Below are 23,916 nucleotides of genomic sequence, written 5' to 3'. Positions count from 1 at the left end.
GTCTGTGTGTACATACAGGGTGGGGAAGCAAAACTTGGAATATTTTGGAAGCTTTATTTTTCATACATTCCTGAGCGTAAATACTAAAATATTGTTTTCTATTTCAGGGTGGATGTATATAGAGTTAATTTAAGCAGAAGTTCCAGTCATACGATCTAACATGTCCACTTAAGAAGCCAAGAGACAAAGCATTGCTGGCTACCCGCATGGTTCTTGGTCTCAAGCATTTGTCTTATGAAGAAAGGCTGAAGACGCTCGACCTTTATTCTCTAGAAAAACGCCGCTGCCGTGATCTCATTCTTGCTCACAACATCATAAGCGGAAAATGTAACCTCTCGAAAGAGCTGTTCTTCACTCCTGCTCCAAAACGTCGGCTGCGGGGTCACTCCGAAAAGCTCTATTTGCGACGATTTCATCTCAATCGAAGGAGAGGGGCTTTCTCCATCTGGGTTGCGGATCCGTGGAATAAGCTGCCGGACGAGATAGTGAAGATGCCAATGACCGCTCGGTTCAGTCTCCCTTGACCACAAATGGCCTGAACTCTTTGCATGAACATCACCCTGTACATAGCTCCATGTCCCCCTACATGGCCTTGCTTTTTGCTTTTTGAGCCAAAAAATTAACTTAACTTAACTTAAGATTTGCTTCGTGCCAGGGTTGCAATTAGACATATTGCTCAGACTGTTGGGGTCTCTGTGACCACTGTTGGATATTGGAGGCATCAAGAGAAAGCAAGGAAGTGAAGACATAAATAAAAAAGGGATAATGCATTTCTTAAATCTCTCAGAGCCAAAAATTTCGAAAGACCCAACAACATCCATCAGAAAACTGTCCATGGACATGAAGGTTGATCCAAAGACCATCAGAAATGCTGTACATACTGATTTACATTTGGAGTCATACGTGAGCACCCCAATGAAGGCCAAAAGGCAAGAAAGAACCAAAAAAGTGTTATGATACCTGAAGCACAATGGACAAACCATCGAAATCTTTTCAGATGAAAGTATCTTTACCGTTGATGCTGTTTTAAAATGTTGCAATGATCGATACATTGCTAGGTCACCTTTGGAAGTAAAGGGCATCTTTAAAGACCAAGCCCCCAGTTCATGTTATGATACTGGGAGTCACGGCGTCTGACAGAAAAAAAAAGATGCCTATCCATTTTTTCAAGTCTGGGGAAAAGGTGGGAGCTGAAGTCCTGTGGTATAAGGTTATGCTTTGGCTTAAGTCTAACAATCCCAACGGTAATTATGTGTAGACCCAAGATGATTATCCTGTTGATACGGTGAAAAAAGTGCAGAAATTCTGTGAAGAGAACTTCACCAACTTTTGGCCTGCCAACTTCTAGCTTTCTTTCAGCCCAGACTTGAACTCCCTGAACTATGCAATACGGGACAAATTGGAGCACTCTACCAACAGAATTTCGCATACGAGTCTTGATCATTTTACGCAAATCTTGAGGGAAGAGTGGGGCAACATGTCTGAGTACTTCATCTTGAAGAGTTGTGATGCCTTCAGGTGGCATGCAAAGGTTGCAGTGGACAATGAAGGCAGACATATTGAATACCCCTATAAACTTGTGTTAAAATTATATTTTATGTCAGGTTACTGGTTGTAATATAAACAATTTGCTTCCCCACCCTCTCTTATATATATATATATATATAATAACAAAGGGTAAAATTAATTAATTAAGAATTAATCAATAATTTCACCAAGTAGAATTCGGCATGAAAAAAGGACCATTTCACGGTAAACTTAAGTAATACTTAATAATTAGGGTTCAGCAAAGATTTGCTTTACCATATACCGAAGTTTAGAAATAGCAGCCAAAAAAACCTTAGCTATTTCTTCTACTTTAAAAAGGGACTCTCAGAGAAACCAAAATACTTGAAAACAATTCACACAGGCAGAGAGGAAAGCAACGAAAATCAATCAATATCTGGTCATCCATGGACGCGCGTTTCGGAATTCGTAGAAGAAATAGCTAAGGTTTTTTGGCTGCTATTTCTAAACTTCGGTATGTGGCAAAGCAAATCTTTGCTGAACCCTAATTATTAAATATTATATATTATATATATATATATATATTATATATATATATATACACACAGACAAGTGTGTGTGTGTGTATATGCATACATATATTTCCAAATACATAGAATTATCTGAAATTCTAACTGAAATGATAAAATTCACAAACATACTTTTCTGGTTCTCTTGATGAAGCCAAAATTGGAGAGCTTTCCTCAATGAGAGCTCCTGGCTGGCAAGGAGGTCTACAATCTTCCGCAATTGGTGATATGATTCTGTTTTGGGGAGGCTGTGCAATATTTAATCTCCGAGAGGCTATGCCATTATACTGAACCTAAAGAAAAAAAAAAAAAGATAGATCAACGACTGAACATTTAAAGCTTAATGTAAGCAACACTTTCTAGTTTATGTCAACATAAATTCAAGTAAAACTTTTTCAATAACTTTGCCTTTCATCCTTTTAAGATCAATAAAATAAGGACCAGTCAAGCACTGGGGTCAATGTAATTGACTAGCCCTTTCCTTCAAAATTTCAGGCCTTTCGCCTATTATAGATAGGATGATGATGATTATTATTGTTATTGTTGTTGGTATTATTATTATTATGATTATTATTGTTATTGCTGTTGGTGGTATTATTATTATTATTATTATTATTATTATTATTATTATTATTATTATTATTATTATTATTATTGAAGGTGGCAAACTGGCAGAATTGCTAAAATGCTGGGAAAGTGCCTAGCAGTATTTCTTTTAATTTATGTTCTGGGTTCGAATGCTGCAAGGATCGACTCTACCTTTCATCCTTTTGTAGGGTTGATAAAATAAGTACCAGTTGAGCACAGGCTTAATGTAATCAACTTACCTACCTCTCTAAATTTGCTGGCCTTGTGCCAAAATTTGAAACCGTTATCATTATTATTATCATCATTACTAAGGTGGTGAGATGGCAGAATTGTTAGCATGTTAGACAAAATACTTAGAGGCATTTCATCTGTCTTTATGTTCTGTGTTCAAATTCCACCAAGGTCAACTGTACTTGTCATCTTTTTGTGGACAACAGGATGTGTATTAGTTAAAATTTGGGGTCAATGTAATCGACTAGCCCCACACCTACCAAATTTCAGGCCTTGTGCCTATAGTAGAAATGATTATTCTTTTATTCTTTTACTTGTTTCAGTCATTTGACTGTGGCCATGCTGGTTCACTGCTTTTCTTCAAACAAATCAGCCCCAGAACTTATTCTTTGTAAGCCTAATACTTATTCAATCAGTGTCTTTTGCAGAATCACTAGGTTACGGGGACATAAACACACCAACATTGGTTGTCAAGCAATGGTGGTGGGACAAACACAGACACAAACACAAAAATATATACATACATGTATATACACAACAGGCTTCTTTCAGTTTCCGTGTATCAAATCCACTCACAAGGCTTTGGTTAGCCCGAGGCTATAGTAGAAGACACTTGCCCAAGGTGTCATGCAGTGGGACTGAACCCAGAAAAATGGTTGGGAAGCAAGCTTCTTCTTTCTTTATTGCCCACAAAGGGCTAAAGATAGAGGGGACAAACAAGGACAGACAAAGGGATTAAGTTGATTATATCGAACCAGTGCATAACTGGTACTTAATTTATCGACCCCGAAAGGATGAAAGGCAAAGTTGACCTCGGCGGAATTTGAACTCAGAACGTAATGGCAGATGAAATACCGCTAAGCATTTTGCCCGGCGTGCTAACGTTTCTGCCAGCTCGCCACCTCTTACCACACAGTCACTCCTGCACCTATCATTATTATTCATCATCATCATCATTTGAACTCATGATCAAAGGACTAGATGACCAGCTTTATTTTCATACAATTTTTTTTATACAATTATTTATTATACAACCACTTTTTTTTATACAACGATTTCACCAAATATCTTTTATCTTTTACTTGTTTTGGTCATTAGACTGTGCCAATGCTGGAGCATTACCTTGATATGTAACAGTCGGACATATCGATCCTGGTAATTTATCTTTGAAGTTTGGTACTTATTCTATCAACCTCTTATGCCAAACAGCTAAATTATGGGGGATGTAAACAAACCAACATCAGTTGTCAAGTAGTGAGGAGGAGAAAGACTAACACAGAGACACACACACAAAGAGATGTGTGTGTGGGTGTATCATCATAATCATCATCATTTAATAACCATTGCCCATGAAGGCATGGGTTGGACAGTTTGACCAGAGTTGGCACACTGAGGAGCTGCACCATACTCCAGTCTGATTTGACATGGTTTCTATGGGTGGATGCCCTTCCTAATGCCAACCACTTAACAGAGTGTGCTGGGTGCTTTTATGTGGCATCACACATATACATGTGTGTGTATATATATATATATATATATATATATATATATATATATATATATAATGAGATGGGGGTTGAAAATTCAACCCACCATGGGATAACATATATCCAATATACTGCTAGAGAGGTACCCAACAATACTAATACATAAATGTTAAAAATTGCCATGCAATTAATTCATCTACTGTATTATGTGGGCAAAGGTAAAAACATTACCGTAAATTAATACTACAAAATTAGAAAATGGAGAAACATACTTAAATCAATCAAATATCAACCATCAGATGATACCCAATCAATACTTTATTACACCATTACATAACAGTAAAGGCATTATACAAAATATATAGTAAATATAATTAGACAATGAAATAGACATATAAAATATAAAATATAATATATAATTATATCATATCTGACAGCTGTTTCGGCTGTAAGGGCAAGCATGCCTCATTTAACCTATAAGCCATATAAGGCAGGTATAAATGAGACATTAACAAGGATGCCCCACGGCCTCTTCAGAGAATTTAATTTATTATAAGTGTGAAAAAAATTTTTTTTATACATATAAATATAAAAATATAAAATATAAAAACGTGTGCATAGACACTCATAATACTACACATATATTGATTGGGTATCATCTGATGGTTGATATTTGATTGATTTAAGTATGTTTCTCCATTTTATAATTTTGTAGTATATATATATATATATATATATATATATGACCTCCGTGCCGGTGGCACATAAAAAGCACCATCCAATCGTGGCCGTTTGCCAGCCTTGTCTGACACCTGTGCCGGTGGCACATAAAAAGCACCCACTACACTCATGGAGTGGTTGGCATTAGGAAGGGCATCCAGCCATAGAAACATTGCCAGATCAGACTGGGCCTGGTGCAGCCTTCTGGCTTCCCAGACCCCAGTTGAACCATCCAACCCATGCCAGCATGGAAAACGGACGCTAAACAATGAATGATATGTATACACATGTACGTATGTATACAACAGGCTTCCACATAGTTTCCATCTACCAAATTCACTCAAAAGGCATTGGTTGACCTGGGTCATAGCTGAGGACACTTACCCAAGGTATCATGTAGTGAGACTGAACCAGAAACTGCATGATTCCAAAGTGGGCTTCGTAACCACACAGCAATTGTTAGCAATTGGTTCAGTCAACTGGATGGCTTTATAGCTTCTTCCACTTAAATCTGATGTAAAGATTGAGGCCAACCAATGCCTTCTGAATGAATTTTGTGTGTGTGTGTGTGAGTGAGAGAGAGAGAGAGAGAGAGAGTATTTTCTGACACTGGTCTGCTTTCAATGTCAAGTTTACCTTGAACTTGAAATTTGCTTACGTTTTCCTTTTAAATAGGCCTCAAACGTGACCACAACCCTTTAAAAAATTGGGCGCCCGTAATAGATGTCAACCTTTTTGTGTCACCATTTATTAAGTTTCGTACATTTGTTTGTTTGTACTCCACCTGCCTTCGCCTTTTGTTTATTTTCGTAAACCTTCCCGTTATATATATATACACACATATATATATTCCTCATCCTCCTCCTAATCATCATCATCACCACCACCACCATCAACATCATCATCATCATCAACATTTAATAGCCATTATTCTATGCTGGCATGGGTTGGAATGCTTGACATGAGCTGGCAAGGCCAGGGGCTGCACCAGGTTCCACAGTCTGTCTGTCTTGGCTTGGTTTCCACAGCTAGATGCCCTTCCAAACACCAACAACTTTACAGGCCATACTGGGTGCTTTTTATGTGGCACCAGCACCCACATCAATGCCATTTTTTTAATGTGGCACCTTGGTTTTCAAATATCAATTTTGTTGTGGTGGGTGGGTTTGAAATTTTGGCACAAGGCCAGCAAGTTCGGGGCAGGGAGCCAGTCAGGTATATTGATCGCAGTGTTCAACTAGTACTTATTTTATTGACCCCAGAAAGATGAATGAAAGGCAAAGTGGGCTCTGGCAGAATTTGAACTCAGAATGTATAGATGGATGAAATGCCATGAAGGAATTTGCCCTGCATGCTAACAATTCTGCCAGCTTGCTGCCTTGCATAATAATAATAATAATAATAATAATAATAATAATAATTATAATTATAATAAAGATGATAATAATTATAATGGTTTCAAATTTTGCTACAACGGCGGCAGTTTTGAAGGAGGGGATGAGTCGATTACAGCAACCCCAGTGTTCAACTGGTACTAATTTTATCGACCCCAAAAGGATGAAAGGCAAACTCGACCTCAGCAGAATTTGAACGCAGAATGTAGTGATGGGCAAAATACTGCTAAGCATTTCATCCAGCATACTAACGATTCTGCCAACTTGCCACCTTTAATAATAATAATAATAACAATCATCATCATCATAACAATAACAATAATAATAATAATAATAATAATAATAATAATAATAGTAATAGTGGTGGTGGTGGTGGTGGTGGTTATGGTGATAATAGTGGTAGTTGTTTTAGATAATGATGCTGATAATGGCTGGTATTTGATGATGACAGTAGAAAAATAAATAATGGCAGTTGGTGGTGGTGGGTAAGAGAATAAGTAATGGTACTGTTAATCATTAATGATGGTAATACTTAAGAAGCAAAAATGGTGTTCAATGCTCATGTTTTCAAACAACCTTTGAGCATTTTTGTCGAGAAACATTGATAATGCCATATATATATAGGCTAATTAATACATTTCAATGATGCCCCTTGTTTACACATCGCTGTTTTCTAAATTTCATGCCTAAACATTGGCTTTATATTTACCATGTTATTAATTATCTACTTCTCTAAAAACAAACTTGCTCTTCTATTAATTATCTCCACATATTATTTACATTTGGTTAGCTAAGTTCCTGAGTGTTGAGTGTTTGTTTATTCATTATTTTCCTGTCTGTTTTATGATCAATAGCTAGTTTGGCTAGTCAAATTTTTTTGGGGTCTTTATATATATATAATATATATATATATAATATATATATATATATATATATATATATCATCATCGTCATCATCATCATTTAATGTCTGTTCTCCATGCTAGCATGGGTTGGATGGTTCGACCGGGGATCTGGGAATGCAGAAGGCTGCACTAGGCTCCAGTCTGATCTGGCAGTGTTTCTACAGCTGGATGCCCTTCCTAACGCCAACCACTCCTTGAGTGCAGTGGGTGCTTTTTACGTGCCACCAGCACGAGTGCCAGGCGAGGCTGGCAACAGCTACGATCGGATTGGTGCTTTTTACGTGCCACCGGCACGGAAGCCAGTCAAGGCAGCGCTGGCATTGGCCACATTCGGATGGTGCTTTTTACGTGCCACCGGCATGGAAGTCAGTCTGGCTGGCGCTTGGATGGTGCTTTTTACATGCCACTGGCACGGCGGCGCTGGCATCGGCTACATTCGGATGGTGCTTTTTACGTGCCACTGGCACAGGGATCACAACTGCAGTTTCCATTGATTTTTTATGTTGGTGTACTTGACTCAATGGATCTCCTCAAGCACAGGGTCGAAACGGTGTTTCTTTACTTGCCACCTGCACAGCGGCCCTGGCAACTGCCGGGTGCCAGTCATAGGATTGGTTCAATTTCGATTCCGATTTCACTTGCCCCAACAGGTCTTCACAAGCAGAGTTTAGCAGAGTTTAGTGTCCAATGAAGGGAGGTTGGCATGGGTGCCTGTCGTCGGATGAGGTTCGATTTCAAATTTGATTTCGACTTCGCTTGCCTCAACAGGTCTTCGTGTGTCCTAGGAAGGAAAGGCATGCGCATAAGTGGGCTGGCTACATCCCTGGCAAGGGACACGGGATGGACTCACTTGTCCTGCCGGGTCTTATATATATATAAATATCTTATAATTAACTCATTGGATTGTGACTGTACTAGGGTACCATCTTGAACAGTTTAGTTGAACAAATTGACCCGTGTACTAATTTCTTTTTTTTCTGTTTTTTTCTCTTCTGCTTCTGATTCCCTTAGTCTTTTGTCAAGCCACTAAGTTATGTGGATGTAAACAAAACAACCCCTGCTTGTTAAGTGGTGGAATTGAGGATGCATACACAAAGGTCATCATCATCATCGTTTAATGTCTGCCTTCCGTGCTGGCATGGGTCGGACAGATGTGAGAGGAGCTGGCCAAGCAGGTGCCTGCACCAGACGTCTGTATCTGTTTTACGACCGGATGCTCTTCCTAACACCAACCGACCAGCTGAGTGTATGTATATATATATATATATGAATGTATATATCATCATCATCATTTAACGTCCGCTTTCCATGCTAGCATGGGTTGGAAGATTTAACTGAGGACTGGTGAACCAGATGGCTGCACCAGGCTCCAACCTGATCGGGCAGAGTTTCTACAGTTGGATGCCCTTCCTAATGCCAACCACTCTGAGAGTGTAGTGGGTGCTAACTCCAGTTGGTTCAGGTTGAAGATGATCTTTGGTAATGCTTTGGAGTGACCAGATATTCAAGACATGCAAATTTTATTACAGTGTAAATGTCGGGTAATTTATCCATTTTCTTTACTCTTTTACTTGTTTCAGTCATTTGACTGCGGCCATGCTGGAGCACCGCCTTTAGTCGAGCAGATCGACCCCGGGACTTATTCTTTGTAAGCCCAGTACTTATTCTATCGGTCTCTTTTGCCGAACCGCTAAGTGACGGGGACGTAAACACACCAGCATTGGTTGTCAAGCAATGCTAAGGGGACAAACACAGACACACAAACACACACACATACATATATATATATATATATATATAATATATATATATATATATATATATATATATACATATATATGACGGGCTTCTTTCAGTTTCCGTCTACCAAATCCACTCACAAGGCATTGGTTGGCCCGGGGCTATAGCAGAAGACACTTGCCCAAGATGCCACGCAGTGGGACTGAACCCGGAACCATGTGGTAGGTTAGCAAGCTACTTACCGCACAGCCACTCCCGCGTTGGAAATTTTTATATGAAAGAAACTTGTAGAGATCTGTAATCTCCATCCAGCTTCTGTATGTTCCTGCTTCAGTCAAATATCATACTGAAGCTCCATTGACTCCATTTGAAACTCTTCAAAAAAAAAAAAACTGAAGAAAACAAAAGCACACGGGTGCTTTTACGTTGCACCACACAGATGCTTTTACGTGACACCGCACAAGCACTTTTACTTGGAGTCGCATGACAACACAAGAGTGCTATTATGTGGCACCACACAGATGCTTTTACATGGTACCACACAGGCACTTTTACGTGGCACCATCACAAATGTTTTACACCACCAGCAGGATCAATCTAATTCAATTACATTGACTCCCAGTATTAAACTGGCAAGTTGACAGACACAGGAGTTGATTAGATTCTAATCAGAAATTTGATTTAAAAATTCATCTTCAGTAAAAGAAAATATGGTGTCCAAACAATACAAGATAGAAAGGATGACTTGCAATGTATAAGTTTGCATGCACTGTCTCATCCATTCCAAAAACAAAATAACTGAATGAAAATAGTTACAAACATCCAATCAACAAGGAAGTCTCTGGGAGAAATAGCAGCTAAAATCACCCCAACTCACAAGCTACCATCTTGAGAAAAGAAGTAAGAGATACTGAATAATGTAGCCCAAGTTGTAGAATACCTGAAAAAAATTATGATAAAAGCTAGAATGTCATAGATAACAAATTTACTCAATCAAAGCTGACCTAGGTTGAACAGTAACACCCACTATGACACTGCTTTCAGATTTTGGCACAAGGCCAGTAATTTCAGTGGAGTGGGTACTCCACTGATACTTATTTTATCAGCCCACAAAGGATAAAAGACAAAGTCAACCTTGGCAGAATTTGAACTCAGAATATAAAGACGGACAAAATGCCACTGAGCATTTTACCCGGCAGGTTAATAATTCTGCCCACTCACTGCCTCAAACCACTGATTAGATATTGCAAATTATATTTCATTGTTGGCAGTACCTCAGTATGGCCACAGTGGAAACAGCAGAAACCAGGACATGAGTTACGGAGAAAGAATATCAAGCTGTTTAATACCTGAGGTTTTGAACTGATATTTTGGCTTTTGGTTAAATGTACTTGAGATGCTATGTTGTTGACGTCCTGGGTTGGATATCTTGAGGACGGATTCAAATTGGAAGGCAGAAATCCTGGCTGAAATAATGAAACAGAATAAAGATATTCAAATTAATATCATAAGCTTTTCATAAGATAACAAAGAGAGGCAGCTGGTTTATAGGGTGTCAATTTACAGGTTGAACCTCATTACTAGTACTATGCTGAATACCTAGACAGACACATTTAACACACATCTGAAAAGTCTATCTAACAATATATAAATACTATAGTGTACATAGTTACCAGTAGAACACTGGGATAACTTTTCATTTAATGTCTATGTTCTTGGGGTGACTTTCTTTGTTAGATAGATCTGTCCTAAATGTTTACCTGACAAAAAAAAAGCAGAAGACTTTGATAAAACAGCTTACTTTTGGTAACCTGCTTCAATCATGTTTCGCTTTACAACCCACTATGATACTGATTTCAAAATTTTGGCACAAGGCCAGCACGTTCTGAGCAAGGGTTAAGCCAATTACATCAACCCTAGTATTTGACTGGTACCTATGTTACCAACCCCGAAAGGATGAAAGGCAAAGTAGACCCTGAAAGAATGAAAGGCAAAGTCGACCTAGGTGGAATTTGAACTCAGAACATAAAGACAGATGAAATGCTGCTAAGCATTTTCCCAGTGTGCTAATGATTCCACCAGCTCACCACCTTAGAACCACTATAATATCCATGCACATTTGATCTAATGGCCTCTCTACTAATGTGTACCCTTAAATATCAATAAAAATTGAGCGACAGGAAATCCATGACAACCCAATTCAAGGGATCTGAGGCATATTTAAAAATGAAAAAAGAAATAATAATAATAATAATAATGATTATAAGATAAAAAAAATTGCACTTACTGCAGCCATGGCAACATGATTTCTGAAGGCTCCACTGCCTGCAGTGGATTGGGTGCTGTTATGACTAGTTTCAAATGTTGTTGTTCGGCCACTACTAGAGAGCTGGACTTCATTTACTTGCTTGTTGAGCCATTGAATCACTAGAATAGAAGATTTTGGCAACGTTTTACCATAATAGATCATTTCACAATGTCAAACACTGCATACTGCATACAACACTAGATGATGCATACTATACAATACTACCTATTTCTTTACTACCCACAAGGGGCTAAACACAGAGGGGACAAACAAGGACAGACACACGGATTAAGTCGATCACATCGACCCCAGTGCGTAACTGGTACTTATTTAATCGACCCCGAAAGGATGAAAGGCAAAGTCGACCTCGGCGGAATTTGAACTCAGAATGTAACGGCAGACGAAATACGGCTACGCATTTTGCCCGGCGTGCTAACGATTCTGCCAGCTCGCCACCTTCATACAATACTACCTGATACTATACACACAACACTGAATGATGCACATGCAATGATAAATGATCACCATACAATGCCAGATGTTATATGCACTATGACATATGGTATGCATATAATATCAGATGATGCACATACCATACTAAATGATACACACACCACACCAGATGATAAACATATACACCCAATAAATGATGTATGTACGACACCAGATTCTGTACATGTGATACTAGATGATACACATACAACACCAGAGACTATAAAATGACAGATGAAGCATACGCAATGATAAATGATGCACATATAGTGAAAGACACTGCACATACAACACCAGAGATGGTACATACACAACAATGGATGATGCACATACAATGATATATGATACACACAAAATGAAAGATTGTGCATATACAACAGCAGAGGATACACATACAATGATAGATGATAAACATACAACAGCAGATATTGCACTTATAATACTAGATGATGAACACAGTAATGACACCAACACAACACCAGATGCTGTACACACAAATATGTATGTATTTCTTTACTACCCACAAGGGGCTAAACACAGAGGGGACAAGCAAGGACAGACAAAGGGATTAAGTCGATTACATCGACCCCATGCGAAACTGGTACTTTATTTATCGACCCCGAAAGGATGAAAGGCAAAGTCGATCTCGGCAGAATTTGAACTCAGAACGTAACGACAGACGAAATACCGCTAAGCATTTCGCCCGGCGCGCTAACGTTTCTGCCAGCTCGCCGCCTATGTATGGCATACATGACACCATACATATAGAACCAGATGTTGTATATACAACACTAAAGAGTTAATTGGTTGAACTAGCACACAAACAGATTGATAGACCTATGGATGTTATCATCATCATCATCATCATCATCACCCTTTACTGTCTGTTTTCCATGCTGCCATGGGTTGCATGGTTTGACCAGAGCTGCCAAACTGGAGAAGTGGGCCAGGTTCCAGTCTGATTTTGACTTGGTTTCTATGGCTGAATGCCCCTCCTAATGCCAACTACTTTACAGAGTGTGCTCAGTACCTTTTACATGGCCCAGCATGGGTGCTTTTCACATGGCACTGGCATGAGTAATTCTTAGGTGACAGTAGCTGTGGTGCTTTATACGTGACACCAGCACAAGGCTCTTGCAAAGCAAAAAAAACCCTTCAGCTAGGAGGGGAGCATTAACAATTATGCTGTGGTGAGCAGGTATTCTCATATATATTAATGCACAGTAAATTAGTATTCATCAGAATCATCATCATTTAATGTGTTTTCCATGCTGACCTGGGTTAGACGGTTTGGCCAAAGCTGGTGAGCTGCACCAAGCCCCAGTCATCTGTTTTGGCTTGGTTTCAACAGTTGGATGCCCTTTCTAATGCCAACCACTTTATAGAGGATACTGGATGTTTTACATGTCTAAGTCATTGCATATCCTAACTGAACAGACAATTATATGAATTTTCAAACAAATTCAAACTATACATACCATTCTCGTTTGTTTTCAGCATTTCATTACATTCTTCTAACTTTTTCGTTACATTTTCTAAATTAGTTTTGAGTTTTTCATTCTGAATAAGAAAAAAAATTACAATAAAAAAGTTTTAGCCAGAATATATAAATATATTTAAATTTGCAATAACAATACCAATTTAAAAGTCTTTTATTTGTTTTGTCCCTAAAACTGCTTTGTAAAGAAAACTTGAAACTTTCACACAGAAAAATTCAGCGAGATGGGAGTAAAGAACTAAGGTTTTATCGTATCTGGGGAGAGCCATTCTCTTTTAATGCCTTATTAATTTAACACACTCACTGGTCTGATTTCCACTCATTTACTCAGACCGGTGAAAGCGTTAAATTAATAAGGCACTAAAAGAGAATGACTCTCCCCAGACACAATAAAATATGCTTCAACACACGAATTCACATAAAGAATCTTGCAAACCACATACAAAAACGAACTAAGGTTTAATTTTCTCACATAAATGATGAACATAGGATCTAACACAGATTAGTGATAAGAAGCTTTAAAATAAGTGCTAGGTAAATACTAAGACAAAAAGCAATTTAGAGAAGGAAAACACAAAAGCTGAAAGACCTCTCAGCCATGTAACCTCAAAGAACTTTTCGTTGACACTTAAACCAGATTTGGTTTCTATGCAGCAGCATCAGTGAGAGACAAGTTTGAGAGGCTGTGAAAATTTGTGAGCATTGAGATCACTGAGGACAATGATTTCGGAGAGGAGAGAAGTGAGATACACCATAAATCCTCGAGTATAGTCGGCCCTTGAGTATAATACACAGGGGATTTGTAGGGGGCTGTACCTCTGAAAAACCTAAACCTTCTATATAATACGCACCCCTTCTCTAACTTGAGTCAAGGAGGTCTATATAACGTCTTTGGTTTGTAAAAATGTATACGGTGACGTCCTTTATTATTATTGTATATATAACATAATGCAAATGTGTAGCTTTTTTGTGCATTTTGTTTGCAGAAAATAAAGAAATAACAGTAATAACGTTTAATAAATGCTGCTTACTGCAAGATATGGATGATACTTTTATGACTTCATTGCTTTCAGGCTTAGTTTAAGGTATTTTCGCGCCCGACATCACAAAATGCGTCTGAATAAACATCGCCGGACAGCAAATAGAGACTCGGACATTGCTTAGAAAATATTCTTCATTTTTAACCTCGTATATAGTACACACTAGGGATCTTGACCTTTAAATTTTTGGGAAAAAATGCGGATGATACTTGAGGATTTACAGTATGTTTCTCACTACAGGAGAAAACATAGTCAAAGGGTTTTCTCTTCATTTGGGAGTGAATCTGAAATCATGACTAGGAAGCAACCTTCTTAACTACATAGCTATAAATATATATATACTCTATGTTACTGAGTTACATTTCTCACATTTATACTAAGAAAATAAACCACACACACACACATGCTATCATAACATAATCATAAATATGCTTCCAGTGTATAAATACTGAAATTATAAAATTACATCATGTAATTATCTTTTGCTTTCATAAAGTGAATGATGAAAAAAATGCAAACCTCATCTTCTTTCTTGCTTGAGTTCTCTTTCAATGTCTTCAACTCTACCTGCATATTCTCTATCAAATCATCTTTTTCGGAAATCACCTTCTCCTGTTCTGAAGCTATCTGGCTTCTGAGTTTCACCTGGAAAACACACACACACACACAGTTTACATGTAATGTATTCACTGAAATACTAGATCCTCTAAGTATGCAGGATTGGTGTTTTCATGGTACACACAGTAAAACATGAAGTTAAAAAATCTTGATATACTGATTTGATGGCTGAATTTATTCATCATCATCGTTTAACGTCCGTTTTCCATGCTAGCATGGGTTGGACGGTTCAACTGGGGTCTGGGAAGCCAGAAGGCTGCGCCAGGCCCAGTCTGGTCTGGCAGTGTTTCTACGGCTGGATGCCCTTTCTAACGCCTACTTATTGTAAGTAGTTATTATCACGGCCTTTGCTTTTGTTTTTCTACTTGTAGGATCTGGAGGAATAGGCAATTCAGGCTCTAAGAAACCATTGAGATTGATGCCATTAATAGTTCTCCTGAACAGTTGCTAGTTAACACTTCAGGGAAGACATAAGCAAAGAGAAAGTTCCAGGGAGCTGATATTCTGGCAAGGAAGGACCAGGTATAGTAATTAATACAAAGCCTAGACAGCAGGACACACAAGGGTAATGAGAAGGAGAAAGATGAGTAGACTGGCATGAGAGGAGGTGGCATAAGCCCAGACAGCTAGAAGGAGCAGAAGCCATAACAGTAGTAGTAAAAACAGCAGAGACAGATATAGTATGCTAGAGAGCGAAAAGCTGGAGCATATCAGTAAATGACTTTATATTGATCAGGATGTTGCAAAATCCCACTGTGTGTGCAGGTACCATGAGATTGTGACAAAGTCCTCCAAGAAGTGTAGGTGTTGTAAGGATGGAGGTAGGTTCTCAATAGGAGTGTAGTTGTGACATGAACATGGCAAACTCCCTTCTATGTGTAGGCCTCCACAGAATGATGGTAAGTTTACAACTAGAGTACATATGCCCTAGTGTAGTAAACAATTTGTATTTAGAACAGCAGAAATTGCAGCTGTGATACCAGTGCCGGTGGCACGTAAGAGAACCATCCGAACATGGCCGTTGCCAGCGCCCGCCCCGACTGGCCTCATGCCGGTGGCACGTAAAAAGCACCATCCGTTTGTAGCCATTGCCAGCCTCGCCTGGCCCCCGTGCCGGTGGCACGTAAAAAGCACCATCCGATCGTAGCCATTTGCCAGACGAGTCTGGCACCTGTGCCGGTGGCACGTAAAAAGCAGCCACTACACTCACGGAGTGGTTGGTGTTAGGAAGGGCATCCAGCTGTAGAAACACTGCCAGATCAGACTGGGCCTGGTGCAGCCTTCTGGCTTGCCAGACCCCAGTTGGACCGTCCAACCCATGCTAGCATGGAAAGCGGAAGCTAAACGATGATGATGATGATGATGAATACCGGGGCTTTGCTCTCATTCAATGCAGCAGCTGCAGACTGGAAGAAGTTTGGAGGATGCCCCTCCACCACCACCACCACCAGATGGCCGGACATGATTGAGGAAGGTCTCCAGAAACTACACGTCACCTTAGAGGATGCAGAGAGGCTAACACAAGACTGCCAGGAATGGAAATCACTGGTGGACCTGGTCAGCTCTACACATGATGATGACTCCAGGACCACTAACCTGAGATGACCCCCTACACACCACCACCCCACCCAGCCCCATCAAGCAAGCCAGTGTGATCAAGTTGCCAGTAATCTGACTCTGCAGCAGAGGTTTTATTCATTTGCTCTTAACTCCTTGCAATTTCAGATAATTATATTCTATATACCAGTGTACTCTTGCCATTAAATTTTTCATAACTGAAATCACTGTTCATGGTCAATAGTTTTGGAGAGAGATGACTCATTTGCAAGACATAAAGTGTTCTGTCCAGAAAAACAATAGAACACCTGCATTAGGCCTGGACTTGTGCCGGTGGCACGTAAAAAGCACCCTCTTAATGTGGCCGTTGCCAGCCTGGCCTGGCCTCCATGCCGGTGGCACGTAAAAAGCACCATCCGATCGTGGCCGTTTGCTACCCTCATCTGGCACGTAAAAAGCACCCACTACACTCACGGAGTAGTTGGCGTTAGAAAGGGCATCCAGCTGTAGAAACATTGCCAGATCCAACTGGGCCTGGTGCAGCCTTCTGGCTTCCCAGACCCCAGTTGAACCGTCCAACCCATGCTAGCATGGAAAGCGGACGCTAAACGATGATGATGATGATTTCTACACATGCCTAACACCTTACAAAGTATTCTTATTTATTTCTATTTATTTGCATCACAAGAGTATAGTATCATATTCAAAATAAAGAGTCTATTTATACAACCAAGCAGGGCTACATGTCTGGAAGGTGGAAGCAAAATCATCAAGATTATCATGTACCCCATAGATATCACACATAACTTAATTTTCATGTTTTCACTAAAAAAACTACACCCAATGGTAACAATGGAGCTAAATTACAGAGTGTTGGCTTTAAGAAGTTCAAGATTTAAACAGTCAAAAAAATTCAGAGAAACAAACCATTATGGGTTGTAAAAACTGTAGGAGGGCATTTTCTAAAGTTTGGATTTAGAAGAATTCTAAGATCCCAATCCATAGACAAATGACTAACCAGGATTCCTAGAGTTGTAAAAGACACTTACTTTGGCATGATAGTTCTTGTTCTCTGACTGAAGTTTACGGATTATCTCATTGCCTTTCTTTACTTCTACAGATATTGCTTTGACTTTATTTTCCAGCTTTGAAATTTCACGATGCTTTAATTCAAATTCCTCCTCATATCTTTTCTGAAATTACAAAAGATAGATTATTAATTGGACAAAAAAGAAAAAAAAAAGAAAGAAAACTACTCTTTTTTAGATCGGGATTCATACAACTAATGCTCAACTCCAGTCTCCATAAGGTTAATTCAATGTAAAAGAAATGCCTACCAAAAAGGATAGCGGTCTATTACAAATTGGTTTTTCTAAAAGAAGGAATAAATTCAACATTGCAAACCAATGAATCAGTTTTACAATGGTGTTTATGATTCAATCAGGAAGCCTCTAAATACAAACAGTGAAATCTCCTTCAAATCAAATCCTACTTGCTTAAACAAGAAGATAATCCTATTTTAAAAAACAAATGGAATGGTCATGACTGGAACCTTTTTGATCATAGGATGATGGATAAATGGATGTAAACTATTCAATATGTAACAAACTAACTGGAAACTCAACTCTGTCAGTCATGAATGACCATTGGTGCACCTAAGAGGTTCCCCTCTGGGGTACAAGTCTGGGTGGAAAGTCGCCTCACCAGTGAACACACAACCTAGGGTTGTTTTTATGGAAGACCAGCAGTCACCCATGCATGCCAGCCTCTCCTCTCCATGCCACCGATGTTATCCAAGGGAAAGGCAAAGGGGCCGATACAGCCTGGCATCAGTGACATTGCAACTCATTTCTACAGCTGGAGCAACATGAAATAAAGTGCCTTGCTCAAGAACACAACACGCAGCCCAGTCCGGGAATCAAACTCACAACCTCACAGTCGTAAGTTCAATGCGCTAACCATTGAGCCATGTGCCTTCACAAAGTTTTTTTTTTTCCTGTAGTTTCAGCTCAGAGCTGCGGCCATGCTGATGCACCACCATTTAAAACGTAAAGACAGACGAAATACAGTTAAGCATTTCACCTGGTGCACTAACATTTCTGCCAGTTAGCTGCCTTATATTAACCCTTTCGTTACCGTATTTATTTTGAGATGCTCTGTGTTTCTTTCAATTAATTTTATATATAACAGAGAATTTAGTAAAATAACTTAGTTATCATTAAGCTAGTGTTAGGAACATAAATTTTAACTAAGATTTGGAAGATTTTAATTCGAAACTTATGAAAACAAGACATTTCTACTAAAGAGCCAGAGCCGGTTTCAGCTGGGTTGGTAACGAAAGGGTTAATGATATTACTGATTTTGTCTTTCATTAATATGGTAGGAAGTTGGGAAGGAGTCAATAAAAACAGGAAGCTGTGATATCCTGGAATAAATTCAATTAACTGTTTCCATGCACTACTTTTGTTTGTTTTCTAAAGAACAGTTCCCTTACCTTTTGGTCTTGCTCTGAACCTAAAAGATCAGAAGACTTAGCCAACACTTGTTCCTTGTCTTTCAATTCCTGTTCCAGAACAGCAATGCGAGTACCTTGTTGGTTGATGAGTTTCTCCTGCTCGTGAAGTTTTGCATCCATCGATACATTTTGTTTGCGTAGATTTTGAATTTCTATTTTACCAAGCTGCAGTTGTTCTTCGGCTGAGTTCAAATGAGAACGCAATTCACGCTGAGTAGATTCCAGTTTGTATTTCCTATCCTGTAGTTCCTTTAAAAAAAATAGATAAACAAAAACTTCATTATTTAGTGTCTGCTTTCCATGCTGGCATGGATTAGAAAGTTTGACTGAAAATGGTGAGCTGGAGAGCTGCACCAGGTTCCAATCTGATTTGGCAAGGTTTCTACAGTTGGATGCCCTTCCTAACACTAACCACTCCAAGAGTAATGGGTGCATTTTACATGCCACTGGCAAAAGTTATATGACAGTGGCATTGGCCACAACTATGATTTCACTTGGCTTGATATTATTGTAGGGTAAAAAATATTATAAGGTAAAGATGAACATAAAGAAATATTATGTTGATTATAAACCACTGAAGTCTTGGATTATGAGATCTTGTTCAATGATAAGCATCCAAGAGTATATTCTTATGGGAATTAATACTGTAACATCAATACCTTTCTCAAGAATGTTAGCAAAGAAAGTAAAGACAAAATTGAAACAATCGTAACTGAGAACTGAAACCTGTCACAAAATCTGTTTATTTCAGTCATTTATTTATGATTAGTTAATACCTGCTTTCCATGCTAGCAAGGGTAGGATGGTTTCACAGGGAACCAGTGACTGTTGAGCTGCAGCAAGCTCTAATGTCATCTTTAGCATGATTTCTACTGCTGGATTCCCTTTCTAATACCAGCCACTTTACAGAGTATAACTGGGTGCTTTTATCGTGCCACTGGCACTAATGACGTTGCCATATAACTTGCAAGACAGAAAATAATGGAGAAGGAAAAGGAAGAAAAAGTTACCACGACTAAGATGAAGTATTTAGGCAGGGAAGGTGGAGATAAGAGGCTGTAAGCCAGGCACTGAGAGACTAAAGTATGACAAAGGAACAAGCAAGGGTGTCTTGCAATAGAGATGTATGGCTGTAGGAGACAAGAGGAAGTTAGAGATGGGATGCTAGAGCAAACTCTCAAAGAACAAGATGAGCATACAAGAGGATGAGGATAGTGGATCATGAGAGGGAATAAGAGAACGGATGCTTTCATTACATCGATCCCAGTGCGCAACTGGTACTTAATTTATTGACCCCGAAAGGATGAAAGGCAAAGTCGACCTCGGCAGAATTTGAACTCAGAACGTAACGGCAGACGAAACACTGCTAAGCATTTCGTCCAGCATGCTAACGTTTCTGCCATCTCACTGCCATACACATACAGATATGTGTACCCTTAACGTAACTCTCAGGGAAATTCAGCACGACACAGAGTATGACAAGGCTGGCCCTTTGAAATACAGATACTACTCATTTTTGCCAGATGAGTGTACTGGAGCAAAGTAAATAAAGTGTCTTGCTCAAGGAAACAATGCACTACTGGGAATCGAACTCATGATCTTACGATAGTGAGCCAAAGACCCTAACCACTAAGCCACGCATCTTCACATAAAAATGAATAATGACTATATATTCGAATACATAACATAATGTCCAAATACACATACCACATACACATACACAGAGAAATATAAACAATCACTAGTATATACACATGTATATATCACCATGTACACAGTGAAGCGAGAGATAAAGAAATGTGTCACTGGCATACAAGCAGTGTCCTTCATTTCCAACCTTCTGTGAAAACATGTCTGGTCATGCGGAAATATAACATTACTTAGAAACAGGCAAGGGTTGTCTTAACCAGTTCCATCAAACCCATGCAAGCATGAAGTAGTAGTAGTAGTAGTAGTAGTAATGGTGGTGGTGGTAGTAGTAGTAGTAATGGTGGTGGTGGTGGTAGTAGCAGTAGTAATGGTGGTGGTGGTGGTAGTAGCAGTAGTAATGGTGGTGGTGGTGGTAGTAGTAGTAGTAGTAGTAGTAGTAGTAGTAGTAATGGTGGTGGTGGTGGTGATGGTAGTAGTAGTAGTAGTAGTAACCTTTTAGCATTTAAATCGGGCCAGATCCAACATTTCACACCTACCCTAAAATGTTATTTTGAACATAAACAATCCCATTACTGAACTCTCAAAGCTGTGAGATAATGCATGATTAATTCAAAACAATGTGAATAAATAAGCATATCTTTTGACAGAATATGCTGAGACCCCCTTTGGTCATGACTGACCATGGGATTGCACCTAGAAAGTTACCCTCTGAGGCACAAGTCCGGGCAAAGTTGTTTATAAAAGACCAACAGTCGCCCATGCATACCGGCCTCCCCTCTCCATGCCACCAGTGTTATCCAAGGGAAAGGCAAAGGCCGATACAGCTTGGCACCAGTGATGTCGCAACTCATTTCAACAGCTGAGTGAACAGGAGCAACGTGAAATAAAGTGTTTTGCTCAAGAACACAACGCGCAGCCCAGTCCAGGATTCGAACTCACAACCTCACGATTGTAAGCTCGATGCTCTAACCACTGAGCCATGTGCCTTCATGACAGAATAATCTGAATGCTAAAGTGTTAAAGAAAGCAATGAAAGCCCTGATTAAGAAATGCTTGAGAAATAACAAGAAAACTACATAGTTGAGAGAACAGATGAATTTTTTGAAGTTTAAAACCAAGACATACATACTTTATTGGAGGATTCAGCTTCAAATAATTTTGCCTCCATCTGCTTTACAATCCTCATATGAGACTGTTCAAGCTCTTTACGTTCATTCTCCAATTTCAACTGACAGCTGTTCTTTATCTGGAAACACAAAATAAATAAATAAATAAAATAAAGGAGAGTGAGACACATAATTGGAGAGGAGAATATAGAATAGATACAGAGAAGTAAGATAGATGGTTGTTGGAGGTCATAAGTTTGGACCTGATCTAAACTATTTCAGGGCTTGAGTCCACAACTGAGCATTCCATTTAAAGGCTCTCACTTCAGGCTGTTGTTGTATGAAATCTTCTGGAAATGTTATCTATGATAGGTGCAGGTATAGCTGCGTGGTAAGAAGTTTGTTTCCCAAACACATGGTTTCAGGTTCAGTCCCACTATATGACACTTTGGGCAAATGGCTTCTACTATAGCCTCGGGATGACAAAAGTCTCGTGAGTGGATTTGGTAGATGGAAACTGAAAGAAACCTGTTGTGTGTGTGTGTACATCTTTGTTTATGTGTTTGTCCTCCACCACTAATTGACAACCAATGTTGGTTTGTTCATGTCCCCGTAAAAGAGACAAAGAAACCAACAGAATTAGCACAAGGCTTCACAAAAAAATAACAAGTACCGAGGTTAATAAGTTCGACTAAAATTCTTCAAGGTGGTGCCCCAGCATGGTCACAGTCCAATGACTGAAACAAGTAAAAGACAAAAGATATGATAGACTAACATCCTACACAATGATCTATCTCTCAAAGAACCAACTTGATAAATAATTGTACATAAATGTATGCAAAGGTTATGAAACACTTCATGATTTAATTGGTACTGTCATAAACAAGTCGTAAAAACAATAAGCCATAAAAATGATACATCATACAGAATGGTGAACGGATCTAGTTATCACTAAGCAAGACATTTTTTAATATTTTAACCCTTTCATTACTGCATTTATTTTGAGATGTTCTGTGTTTCTTTTAATTACTTTAAATATAACAGAATTTAGTAAAATAACTTAGTTATCAATAAGCTAGTGTTAGGAACATAAATTGTGACTAAGGTTTGGTGGAAGATTTTAATTCAGAACTTATGAAAACAAGACGTTTGTACTACAGAGCCAGAGCCAGTTTCAGCCAGGTTGGTATCAAAAGGGTTAAGTGCAAAATGACTATGAGCAAAATTTAATAGAGTGAAAGGCAGATTGTACAATGCCTATGTCTATACAGCTATGCTGCATGGCAGTAAAACATGGGCTGTGATTACAGAGGCCATGCAAAAGCTTGAAAGAAATGAAGCCATCATGTGCTGCTGGATGGGTAATGTCAGTGTGCACGTACAACAGAGTGTAAATGATTTACAAGGAAAACTAAGTGGCATTGATGTTGTAAGAGAGAAGACTATGCTGGTATGGTCACGTGATGCATATGGATGAGAACAGCTGCTTAAAGAAGTGCCGATCTCTAATTGTGAAGGGAACCTGTGGAAGGAGTAAACTCAGGAAGACATGGGACAAAGTGGTGAGAAAGGATCTTCAGATGTGGGGCCTCACTGAGATGACAAAGGATTGGGACTTGTAGCGATTTGCTGTACTTGAGAAGACATGACAAGCTAAGTAGAATTGCAGCCATCCATACATACAGGCATGTCCTTTATGGCTATGCCCCCAATCCCTCGTCCCCAAGAGAAAAATCTAATTATAAAAAAAACAAAGGCTTCACTAAAGGAACATTGACCTCCTGGAATCTGTCCAGAGACGTGCAACCAAACGCATACCCTCCATCAGACACCTACCATATTCTGAGCGCCTTGTTTCCCTGGGCATGGATTCACTGAAGCTCCGGCGTCTAGCGACGGACTTGGTAAACACCCACAAGGTTATCAACCACCTCACCAACAACAACACTGAACACCTTTTTGATCTCCATGTGTCTAACACACGTGGACATG

General features: G+C 39.2%; 1 protein-coding gene across 1 annotated transcript in view; it reads right to left on the bottom strand.

Annotated features, from left to right (window-relative positions):
• The window catches only part of LOC115214190 (spindle assembly abnormal protein 6 homolog), a 53,916-nt gene that overhangs the window by 2,649 nt on the left and 27,351 nt on the right, over positions 1–23,916 (bottom strand). Inside the window, exons 8-15 of the mRNA XM_029783290.2 lie at positions 21,948–22,064; positions 19,148–19,417; positions 17,703–17,846; positions 14,998–15,123; positions 13,419–13,500; positions 11,428–11,567; positions 10,490–10,606; positions 2,208–2,368 (exon numbers count right to left, since the gene is read on the bottom strand). Coding sequence (XP_029639150.1) covers positions 2,208–2,368; positions 10,490–10,606; positions 11,428–11,567; positions 13,419–13,500; positions 14,998–15,123; positions 17,703–17,846; positions 19,148–19,417; positions 21,948–22,064 — 1,157 coding nt within the window. The remainder of the gene's footprint in view (positions 1–2,207; positions 2,369–10,489; positions 10,607–11,427; positions 11,568–13,418; positions 13,501–14,997; positions 15,124–17,702; positions 17,847–19,147; positions 19,418–21,947; positions 22,065–23,916) is intronic.

This window comes from Octopus sinensis, linkage group LG7 (genome assembly GCF_006345805.1).
Source record: "Octopus sinensis linkage group LG7, ASM634580v1, whole genome shotgun sequence".
Classification (NCBI taxonomy): Eukaryota; Metazoa; Mollusca; class Cephalopoda; order Octopoda; family Octopodidae; genus Octopus; species Octopus sinensis.
This window is presented reverse-complemented; position numbering and strand designations above follow the sequence as displayed.